This window comes from Theobroma cacao, chromosome 10 (genome assembly GCF_000208745.1).
Source record: "Theobroma cacao cultivar B97-61/B2 chromosome 10, Criollo_cocoa_genome_V2, whole genome shotgun sequence".
In the NCBI taxonomy this organism is placed as follows: Eukaryota; Viridiplantae; Streptophyta; class Magnoliopsida; order Malvales; family Malvaceae; genus Theobroma; species Theobroma cacao.
Window position 1 is genome coordinate 3,492,560 of NC_030859.1, and position 11,979 is coordinate 3,504,538.

The 11,979-nt window shown below is 34.6% G+C and overlaps 3 protein-coding genes across 3 annotated transcripts in view; 2 read left to right on the plus strand and 1 right to left on the minus strand.

Annotated features, from left to right (window-relative positions):
- LOC18586324 (putative protein NRT1/ PTR FAMILY 2.2) overlaps positions 1–332 on the plus strand; it is a 4,721-nt gene extending 4,389 nt beyond the window's left edge. Inside the window, exon 4 of the mRNA XM_018128789.1 lies at positions 327–332. Coding sequence (XP_017984278.1) covers positions 327–332 — 6 coding nt within the window. The remainder of the gene's footprint in view (positions 1–326) is intronic.
- On the plus strand, positions 422–2,028 carry LOC108663705 (protein NRT1/ PTR FAMILY 2.7-like). The gene is made up of 2 exons (XM_018129015.1): positions 422–944; positions 1,036–2,028. The coding sequence occupies exons 1-2, from the start codon at positions 466–468 to the stop codon at positions 1,880–1,882; spliced, it is 1,326 nt and encodes a 441-aa protein (XP_017984504.1). The 5' UTR covers positions 422–465; the 3' UTR covers positions 1,883–2,028.
- Positions 10,216–11,748, minus strand: LOC18586329. Its single transcript, XM_007009645.2, has 2 exons — positions 10,852–11,748; positions 10,216–10,720 (listed from the first exon to the last, which is right to left on the minus strand). Exons 1-2 carry the CDS (start codon positions 11,727–11,729, stop codon positions 10,501–10,503), a joined length of 1,098 nt encoding a protein of 365 aa, XP_007009707.2. The 5' UTR covers positions 11,730–11,748; the 3' UTR covers positions 10,216–10,500.

Sequence of the window (11,979 nt, forward strand, 5' to 3'; positions counted from 1 at the left end):
ATATAGATTGACTTTAATCTGTATATCTTATCATGCTTTTTCTAATATTCTGAGGCTATGTACACTTGAATATGTCAGCAGTACTTCAGCTTAGCTATGATGACTTGAAAATTCATAAAGAAATAAAAACTTTTTATTTCTATACATAAATAAACTTTTTATTCAAATACATAAATGATAAAAGAAAACATAAACTTTCCTTTTGTCTCTTTATTACTTAATTAACTTGATATATATTATTTAAAGATAGATTATGACATCATAATCCTTTGCCTCTGAAGTCTGTGTATGTACTAACTTCATTTTTCTTGATTCGCATGTGTTAGAGATGATATCTTATATCAATAAATGGATTTTACTAATAATATTTTGACTTTACATTTGTTTTTTAAACTTAATTTTCAGGGTATGATATTGTTAACCCTAACAACCACAATCCATTCCTTGAAGCCTTCGCCATGTGCAATGGGTGCATCCAAATGTCCTACTCCATCAAAGCTTCAGTTCGCAGTCCTTTACATGGCTTTAGCGCTAGCTTCACTTGGTGTCGGGGGCACACGTTTTACAATTGCAACCATGGGAGCTGATCAATTTGACGATGCCAAAGATCAAGGGATATTTTTCAATTGGTACTTTTTGGCATTATACATTGCCAATTGTGTTAGCTTAACAGCTCTCATCTACATTCAAGACAATGTGAGTTGGGGTTTAGCATTTGGGATTTGCACCGTCCTGAATGCTATTGCTTTGGTACTTTTTTTATCGGGAAAACGATATTACCGACGCATCAAGCCTAAGAGAAGCCCATTCCTTAGCATTATGTGTGTAATATTTGCAGCGATTCGGAAGAGAAATGTCCCAGGCACTTTTGGCAGTCAAGATTATTATTATGGAAGTGTTGAGATGACAAATATCTTTAATAATGGTCCAAGTAAAAGTTTAAGGTACTACACTTTCCATTTCAAATATAAATCGAAGAACTTGAAAAGCGCTTGCTAGGATCTTTGATCATGCATTTGCACAATTTTCATGCAGATTCTTGAATTGCGCAGCCCTAAAAATTGAGAGTGAAGATAGTCAATCGAGTCGTTCCAATGCAGGATCATGGAAGCTCTGCACAGTGGAAGAAGTGGAAGACCTCAAAACCCTACTCAAGATCATGCCATTATGGTCAAGTAGCATTCTCTTAAGTACCACCATAGGTGTGCTTAACAGCCTGGCAATCGTCCAAGTTCTAACCATGGATCGACATCTCGGACCACACTTCAAAATCCCAGCAGGTTCTTTCATAATGTTTAACCTACTAGCCACAGCTCTCTCAATCTTTATCATTGACCGTTTCCTCCACCCAGCATGGCAAAAGTTCATCCCTATTTGGCCTCTGACACCCCTTCGACGAATCGGGATTGGCCACATCATCAATATCCTTGCCATGATGGGATCTGCCCTAATCGAAATGAGGCGTCTCCATGTGGTCCGAACACATCAGCGGGTCACTAATCAGTCTGACTATGTGGTACCCATTTCCGGTCTATGGCTTGTTGTGCCACTAACAATTTTAGGTATTGGTGAGGCATTTCACTTCCCTGGACAAATTGCATTGTACTACCAAGAATTTCCGAAGTCATTGAAAGGTACTTCCACGGCAATGATATCGTTACTAATTGCAATCGGGCTTTATCTAAGTACCGTCATCATGAATTTAGTTCGTAAAATAATAGGATGGTTGCCGGATAACATTAACCATGGAAGATTGGATAATGTGTTTTGGATGTTGGCAGTAATTGGAGTAGTGAACTTGGGATATTATTTAGTTTGTGCAAAGTTGTTCAAGTATCAAAATCTAGAGAAATCTAATGACTCTGGTAGTCATGTTCACTAGAAGGAAAATTTCTCTTCTTTGAGATAATTGTGTTTGTTTGGATTTTATTTTCACGTTTGTTGCCAATTTGGATGTAATTTCTAAGTTTTTTTACTTTGAAATAATTGTGCTTGTTTGAAATTTGTATAATAAATTTTCATGTTTGTTGCGAATTTGGCTGTAATTTCCAAGTTTACTATATGAATTGGATATAAATAAAATAAATTTATTCCAATCTTTCATAACCACTTTTAAAATCTTTCATTTGTGTTTATGGCAAGTCATTAATTTAGATGGATAACTTGACTTTTCTCTTGATTCCTTCATTGCATCCTTTCTAATTAACTCATAAGAAGGTAAAATAAGAGATTATTAATCCTAACAATGAACTAAGAATATAATACAATCGTACCATTTAATATAAAAATAAATTGCAACAACAATAAATTTATGATCATTATTTAAAGTTATATATATATGTATTCGCGTGCGCGAAATTTATTTTAAAAAAACATGAGATATTATTTCATATGGTTAACAAACTTTAGAAGTGTAATTACAATACTGTAGCCCCCAAGGATGAAAATTCATCCTACTCATGCCACCAACATTACAAACGCAATATACAAAGCCTTGTGGACACAACATATTAATACTACAGCAACATATTTCCCATGTGACCTTCAACACGTCAAACTATAGCAAACCACACACACTAGAACAAGAATGTGCCATAATCATGCATTACACAACACAAAACATGTACTAGAATCAGGATTTATTATAAACAACCAGCAACTCCTTAGTACACCCTACTCCATCTAGGAATGGTGACTGGGAGAGGTGACTTAAGGATATCTATGGTGGAACTTTCGAGCCAAACGTGCTTCCCTTGATTGAGTACTTGGCTTTGGGCACGCCATTCAAAATGGTTTCAAGGCTAGAAGCAGAATGCAAAACCAACTTTGTAAACAATGGCTGCTCTCCATTTAGGACTTCCTGCATATCAACTCCTTCAACGAAACTATCCCCCAATTTACTACTTACGCGATCACAAGCAAAAACAAAAAAAATAAAAACATAATATAGTTCATATTGAAAAACATTAGTCAAGATTATGTATAGATCAATTTGCAAATATCAAGATTGAAAATTAAGAGAAAAATTAAGTAGTTAACGAAGAAGTCTGTTATGTCTTTCTCTGATATGGGGTACCCTTTGAAAAATGTTAAGAAAATAGTTCTATTCTCTGTTGGGACTTCTTGATTATTATTATTATTATTATTATTTCTTCCAAACCCTTAATGCAAATGGAGTGTGTATTACATATTCAGTAGTTCCTCCATTTCCTCATCCAAAGACTGTCTTTGAGTCTTGATATTATAAGGACCAACTTCTTGGAAAAGACACAAATTGCTGGAATTCCTATTGGGCCAGAAAACTCGCTTATTTCCCATGTTTTGATCACCAAAGATTCCAACCTCAGAATTATAGTTGTTGAATACAGGCAAAGTTGGCCTAGTCAATGGACCATAAAACCTTGATGGCTCCAAACTTTGTTCAACTCTGTGGTGGGCATCCATTGAATTAATAGTCAATGCTTGTTGCAATATATCTCTAGAGGCTCGAAAACAAACATCCTGAATATTTTGAATAATCCCAAGAATAATACGAAGACGATTATGATGAAAGAAACGAAGAGAGGCCCAATTTTTCTGTCAATCCTTGAATCAAAGGAATGAGATAGTTGGAGTCTTTGAAATTATTGTACGGGAATGCATCACTCTTTATACAATTCAAGCAGAGGGCAGCCTCCCTAGCCAATGCATTGATCAGATTATTAGACCAGGGTTGAATATTGAAAACCAAGTTTCAAGCAGGGTTATCGCCATCTCCAACCCAAAGGAGGAAAGCCATCACGTGAATGGACTCGCCTAAATCACGTCGGAGGTTCAGAACAAGCCTGGCAAAGATGTGTCGATCAATGGTATGAAACACATTGATTAATAAAACCATTTGAGTCTCCCAAGAAGTAGATGAAGAGGAAGCAACCATTGTGTGTGGGAGGAAATCGGAAAATTTGTATTGTTATCAAATGTTAGTTTTCAAGATTTTATATAAAGGAAAGGGTGCCACTGAAGGAAGGTTTCATCATGATTAGCTGTAACTTTTCAAGAGTTGTGGCTTTTAAAAAAATATAAAACTTTCGAAGAGGTGTTGCTTTTCATACAAAACTTTTGAAGAGGTATTATTTTGAATTTTACAAAAAATGACAAATTTGAGTGAATTTCTTTATTGAGAATTTCAAAGCAACGGTCGAATTTTAGGTAAATTTCGTTTGATTTAAAAGAAAAATAAAAATTCATGAAGATTATTCGGAATGAAATGTTACCAAACTCAATTTCTCCTGCAAAAAAAATACTAACCAAAAACAAATAAAATAAAATTGTTCTCCTGAGATTCTTCTTTGCTGCCGAGTAAATTGGTTATTGGCTCATTTTCAAATATCTTCTAACATATATTGCAAGTTTCCAGGTCTAGAATTATAGACGCTGTCCTTGTTTCTCCATGTCCTCACTTTATAAGATCAAGTAGATCGAGGCACGAGTACTGGGTTTTATTTTGTTCATGTATTCCATCTATTAAGAGTCTAGACAAGCAACGTCCTGTCTACTGAATTGATCACAGAAATGCACATTCTTTTTTCCCAGCAAATACATATTTTTGTATTCGCAAGTATGGGATTTGTTACTTTCGCACAATATGATGTTCTTTCTTGTAGGGCTGACATATTTGGTGTTTCAGTGTGTGAAAACTGAAAAGTTTTCAGTTCTTGGTGGTCTAAACCAAAAGTTTGTTAACGTCATTTCTGTTAACTATTAAATATTGCAAAAAATAAACTTCCATGTCTCTCCCAGTGTGCAAAACGTATTAATGCATGAATTAATTTAAGTAAAAAAGGAGGGGGTGTGCTTGCCAGAATCCAGATTTATTTTTAAGCTGTATCCACCAGGTCTGCTCTCTCCCTCTCTCTGGAATCAGGTTCAATGGATATAAATATTGTCAATTGGAGGAACGAATACAAGAATATATGGTTTGCGTCCTATAAACAGTTGTCCGTCAGGATGATTCTGGATTAATTCGGAACAGATTTAAATTGGGGATGAAAAATTTCTGTACAGATGTGAGATGCGTCCATCATTGGCATGAAGCATTGCCACACTTTCTGTCTTTGATAAGTTTTTCAAGAAGCAAACCAGTAGTTTTTTACTCAAACCATGCACATCTTCTTCTCCTTTCTTAGATTTTTTTTGAATTCTCTAAAGATGAATATCAAGTAAAATATATTGTTGATGGATACGTTCCTTGCTTCAGGGTCCTGGTGCTTTCATAAGTGGAAGTGACTGCTGTTTCATGGTCGTGTTCCAGTATGGGTCCATTGCGTTATTTAATATTCGTGAACATGAAGTGGATGCGTATCTGAAAATTGTTGAAAAGCATGCATCGGGATTGCTTCCAGAAATGAGAAAGGATGGTGAGTTCTTATGTCCTCATTGAATTTATCTTTTAAATCACTATTTTATGCTTCTTATCTAGACTTTCCATGAGTAGAGATCTAGCATTTTGAGACTGTAAAGTTGGGAGCTAACATGATTTTATTAATACAACAATAAATAATGTGCTTATGCACTTAAATTCTGTAATAGTGCATCCTTATGTTTTGCAGAATCAAACAAATTCCCTTCATCATCCATCTCGTCAAGAGAAGAGTATTTAAGAATGCTCAAAACAAAAAAAATTTAACATCTTGAAGATAGACTTTATGGACCAAATGCCATCTTTATCCTTTCTTTCTCCTGTCTCTTAAAAAGGTTCTGTTTACCTCTTGCTTCTTATTCTTCCTCTTTCTTTTGCAAGCCCTTTTCGTAACTTGTTATGTTGTTGCGAACAAGGAAGAAGGTTCTTCCTATGAAGGATTAATTGCCTTAAAGCAATAGAAAACCATGGCTTAATTATCTTTTGTCATCGTCTTTTCTCTCTCTCTCTCTTGCCAATTGTTTTCTCTCCTTCTTATGCATGTGCACACTTGCTCTCATTAACTTACATTATAGTTTCTCATATCCTGTGTATATTGACACACACTATATATACAGGCATGTGAAATAGGGTTTGGTGGGAAGTGAGGGGATTCAGATAGCTTGGGTATCAACTTGATATTTTCCTCTTATTTCAATGGGTTTCTTCTACGTATTGGTTTTCATTCATTTTTGACTAGATCTTTTTTATAAAACATATTCTGCTTGATCATTCTTCTACACTATGCCCTGTTATTAAAGATTAGATCTGTTGCTTTCCTAAGGAAAAGGGAACCACGTAAGGTACTGCATCATAGGAGTTTTTGTTATATTTGAGTTGATATGTTATGATTTTGCAGAGTATGAGGTAAGAGAGAAGCCAAGTTTAAACACATGGATGCAAGGCGGATTAGATTACATTATGTTGCAGTAAAAAACATTATGTTGCGGATTAAATTTGATATGTTATGACTTTACGGACATTAACCGTGGGATGGAAAAGACAGGAACATTTACTATGGACAGTAAAAAACTTTTTCAGATAGTGGGAAAGGCGAATACTAATCTTGCTGACGTGATTCTTAAGCTTTGGACATTTTGACAGGTAACTTCTTACAGCCCATTTTGAAGGTAATTGGCACATAGTATGTGTCATGACCTTGGAATATCATAGGCTTGGTCATGAGAGAGCACTATGTATTATCTCATTCATAAATACCTGATAGAGCTAGCTAGTGGAAGTACTAGAGACATTGAGAGATATACTTGCATATATACTCTGCCAAAATTCCATAACTTCTTCGTTTTCTCAAAGAGAGAAGTATATATGGTACCCTCACAGTTAGAACAAATTGAAGGAAGCAAACTCTCCACTCCTAATGAAGATGGAATAACGACTATGGATTACAAGGGAGGAGGACGGACAACTTTCCCCTTTATTATAGGTAACACTTTTGGTTAATCAAGTTTTTCTTTTCAATGTCTCGAGTTATTCGATATTCTTTTAATTTATCTGTACAGGTAAATTTTATTTAAAACTCATTTCGAGTTAATTTAACTAATAAATAAATAGATCGATTTCTCGTGTTAATAACTTGGATTTTGAATCTTAAAACTCCCTTTCATGCTTAAAAATAGAATCAATTTAATCCATGCGAGTGCTTTAAGCATATGCAGGAAGTATGACAGGGCTTCCCTGGTAGCCGGTGGATGGGGAGCAAATTTGATAGTATTTCTGATAAATGAGTTCCATGTGGAGAGCATCACTGCAACTCGGATCAATAATGTTATACTTGGCTGCAACTATCTCTTTCCCATTGCTGGAGTCATAGTTGCCGACACCTTCTTTGACTCTTACACAGTCATCACCACATTTGCCTTTGTCTCCTTGTTGGTAATAGCACTATTAAATATCTCACTTATTAAAAAACTATTTAATTAATATTTATGAAATAAATTAATCTTAATCAACATGTTTTAACTTCTTCTAATGCTTTTCATGATTGGTGTGGGTTGGTAAGAAATCTTGTTAGATGGTGGGATTTTTTAATTTTTTTTCCTTTTGTGAATGGTGAGATTTTCTTGTTGTTTTGGGATAGTTGGTGCGGTTCAGTAGGATAATTTGTCATATAGTGGGGATTTTTTTTTGTAAATGGTGGAATTTGTTTTTGAAAAAAGATAATTCATTTTATAATGATAAATGTTTGATTACACATTAATTAACTATCTTCAAAATATATAATAATAAATTAAAATATTCTACTCGATGCAAAGAATGAATATAATAAAACGTTCATTCAAGCCTCATAAATTGTGGGTTTGATGTAATTTTCAATTATATGTTCGTTAATTGATTGGTTTATTTATTGATTTTTTCATATAAAAAGTAATATAATTTACTAATAATTATAATTACTACTTTTACATTATACGTGTAAAATTCATTGAAAAAATTTACATAGGTCCCATCGCTGTAACATATAGATTGACTTTAATCTGCATATCTTATCATGCTTTTTCTAATATTCTGAGGCTATGTACACTTGAATATGTCAACAGTACTTCAGCTTAGCTATGATGACTCGAAAATTCATAAAGAAATGAAAACGTTTTATTTCTATACACAAACAATAAAACAGAACATAAACTTTTCTTTTGTCCCTTTATTACTTATTTTTTTTTCTTTTACATATATATGATCTTGGATTACATATTTTATAATAAATAACTTGACATATAGTATTAAAGATAGATTATTATTTTTTTGAAAGGCATTAAAGATAGATTATGACATAATCCTTTGCCTGTGAAATCTATGTCCATTTTCCTTGATTTGCATGTGTTAGAGGTGATATCTTATACCAATAAATGGATTTTTTTAATAATATTTTGGCTTTATATTTATTCAAACTTAAGCATCAGGGTATGATATTGTTAACCCTTACAGCCACAATCCATTCCTTGAAGCCTTTGCCATGTGCAATGGGTGCATTCAAATGTCCTACTCCATCAAAGCTTCAGTTCGCAGTCCTTTACATAGCTTTAGCACTCGCTTCACTTGGCGTCGGGGGCACATGTTTTACAATTGCAACCATGGGAGATGATCAATTTGACAATGCCAAAGATCAAGGGATATTTTTCAATTGGTATTTTTTGGCATTATACGTTGCCAATTGTGTTAGCTTAACAGCTATCATCCACATTCAAGACAATGTGAGTTGGGGTTTAGCATTAGGGATTTGCATTGTCGTGAATGCTACTGCTTTGGTACTCTTTTTATCAGGAAAACGATTTTACCGATGCATCAAACCTAAGGGAAGCCCATTCCTTAGCATTCTGTGTGTAATATTTGCAGCGATTCAGAAGAGAAATGCACCGGGCCCTTTTGGCAGTCAAGATTATTATTATGGAAGTGTTGAGACGACAAATATCTTCAAAAATGGTCCAAGCAAAAGTTTTAGGTACTACTCTTTCCATTTCAAATATAAATCGAAGAACTTGAAATACGCTTGCTAGGATCTTTGACCATGCATTTGCACAATTTTCATGAATATAGTCAATCGAGTCGTTCCAATGCAGGATCATGGAAGCTATGCACAGTGGAAGAAGTGGAAGACCTCAAAACCCTACTCAAGATCATGCCAATATGCTCAAGTAGCATTCTTTTAAGTTCCACCATAGGTATGCTTAACAGCCTGGCAATCGTCCAAGTTTTAACCATGGATTGACACCTCGGACCACACTTCAAAATTCTAGCAGGTTCTTTCATAGTGTTTAATCTACTAGCCACAGCTCTCTTGATTTTCATCATTGACCGCTTCCTCCATGCAGCATGTCAAAAGTTCGTCCCTATTTGGCCTTTGACACCCCTTCGATTGGCCACGTCATCAATATCCTCGCCATGATGGGGTCTGCCCTAGTCGAAATAAGGCGTCTCCATGTGGTTCAGATACATCAACAGCTCACCAAATCAATCTGACTACGTGGTACCCATTTCCGGTCTATGGCTTGTTGTGCCACGGCAATGATATCATTACTAAGTGCAATCGGATTTTATTTAAGTACTGTCATCATAGATTTGGTTCGTAAACAACAGTGGTTGTCAGATAACATTAATTATAGAAGATTGGATAATGTGTTTTGGATGTTGGCAGTAATTGAATTGGTGAGCTTCGGATGTTATTTAGTTTGTGCTAAGTTATTCACGTACCAAAATCTAGAGAAATCTAATCACTAATATTCACTAGAAGGAGAAATTTCTCTTATTTGGGATAATTGTGCTTGTTTGGATTTTGTAAAATAAATTTTCATGTTTGTTGTCAATTTGGATGTATTTTCCAATTTTTTCTACTTTGGGATAATTTGTGCTTGTTTGGAATTTGTATAATAAGTTTCCATGTTTGTTGTGAATTTGGCTATAATTTCCAAGTTTTATGAATTGGATATGAATAAAATTAATTTACTCCAATCTTTTATAACTACTTTTATAATTTTCCATTCGTGTTTATAGCAAGTTATTAATTTAGATTGTCAACTTGACTTTTCTTTTAATTCTTTTATTGCCTAATTCTTTCCAATTAACTCATAAGAAAGTAAAATAAGAGATTATTAATCCTAACAATGAACTAAAAATATAATACAATCATACCATTTAATAAAAAAATAAATTACAACTATAATAAATTTTATGTTCATCATTTAAAATTTTATATATATACATTTTCACGTGCGCGCGAAATTTAAAAAAAAAAACATGAGATATCATTTCATATGGGGTGAACACCACACTTTTAGAAGAGTAAGCACAATAGTGTAGCTCCAAGGATGAAAATTCATCCTACTCATGCCACCGACATTACCAACCCAATATACAAAGCCTTGTGGATACAACATATTAATACTACAGCAACACATTCCCCATGTGACCTTCAACATATCAAACTATAGCAAACGACACACACTACAAGAATGTGCCGTAATCATGCATAACACAACCACAAAACATATCCTAGAATCACAATTTATTATAAACAACCAGCAACTCCTTCGTACGCCCTACTTCACTTAGGAATGGTGACTTGGAGAGGTGACTTGAGGATATCTATGCTCGAACTTTCGAGCCCAAACGTGCTTTCCCTTGATTGAGTACTTGGCTTTGCGCACGCCATTCAGAATGGTTGCAAGGCCAGAAGCGGAATGCAGAACCAGCTTTGCAAACAATGGCTGCTCTCCCCTTAAAACTTCTTGCATCTCAACTCTTTCAATGAAATCATCTCCAAATTTCCTACTTGGGCGATCACAAGCAAAAACAAAACAAAATACATAATATAGTTCACAGTGAAAAACATTAGTCAAGATTATGTACAGATCAATTTGCAAATATCAAGATTGAAAATGCAAGAAAAAGTTAAATACCTAGCAAAGAAGTCTGTTACGTCTTTCTCTGAAAGGGAATACCCTTTAGAAAATGTTAAGAAAATAGTTCTATCCTCTGCTGGGACTTCCTGATTATTATTATTATTATTCTCTTCCAAACCCTTAGTGCAAATGGAGTGTGTATTATTCAACAGTTCCTCCATTTCCTCATCCAAAGACTGTATTTGAGTCTTGATATTATGATGATAAACTTGTTGGGAAAAACTCGAATTTTCGGAATTCCAATTTGGCCAGAAAACTTGCTTATTTCCCATGTTTTGATCACTAAAGTTTCCAACCCCAGAATTATAGTCGTTGAATACAGGCAAAGTTGGCCTAGTCAATGGACCATAGAACCTTGATAGCTCCAAACTTTGTTCAGATCTACGTTGGGCATCCATTGAATTAATAGTCGATGCTAGTTTAAATATATCTCTAAAGGCTCGAAAGCAAACATCCTGAATATTTTGAATAATCCCAGGAATAATGCGGAGACGATTATGATGAAAGAAACGAAGAGAGGCCCAATTTTTTGTCAATCCTTGAATCAAAGGAATGAGATAGTTGGAGTCTTTGAAATTATTGTAAGGGAACTCATCACTCTTTATACAATTCAAGCAGAGGACAGCCTCCTTAGCCAATGCATTGATCAGAGTATCAGACCAGGGTTGAATATTGAAAACCAGGTTTCGAGCAGGGTTATCAACATGTTCCACCCAAAGGAGGAAAGCCATCACATGAATGGACTCACCTAGATCACGTCGGAGGTTCAAAACAAGCCTGGCAAAGATGTTTCGATCAATGGTATGAAACGCATTGATTTGTTCTTGGGAAACCATTTGAGTCTCCCAAGAAGCAGATGAAGAGGAAGCAACCATTGTGTGTGGGAGGAAATAGGAAAATTTGGATTGTTATCAAAAGTTGGTTTTCAGGATTTTATAGAAAGAAAAGGGTGCCATTGAAGGAAGGTTTCATCATGATTAGCTGTAACTTTCAAGAGTTGTGGCTTTTCAAAAAATGAAAAACTTTCGAAGAGGTGTTGCTTTTCATAAAAAACTTTTGAAGATGTATTATTTTGAATTTTATAAAAAATGATAAATTTGAGTGAATTTCGAAGCAACGATCGAA

Coding starts and splice junctions, on each gene's coding strand:
- LOC108663705 (XM_018129015.1), top strand. CDS start 466: ATGGGTGCATCCAAATGTCCTACTCCATCAAAGCTTCAGTTCGCAGTC. Junction 945..1,035: donor GGTCCAAGTAAAAGTTTAAG/GTACTACACTTT, acceptor ATTTTCATGCAG/ATTCTTGAATTGCGCAGCCC.
- LOC18586329 (XM_007009645.2), bottom strand. CDS start 11,729: ATGGTTGCTTCCTCTTCATCTGCTTCTTGGGAGACTCAAATGGTTTCC. Junction 10,721..10,851: donor GTAACAGACTTCTTTGCTAG/GTATTTAACTTT, acceptor TCGCCCAAGTAG/GAAATTTGGAGATGATTTCA.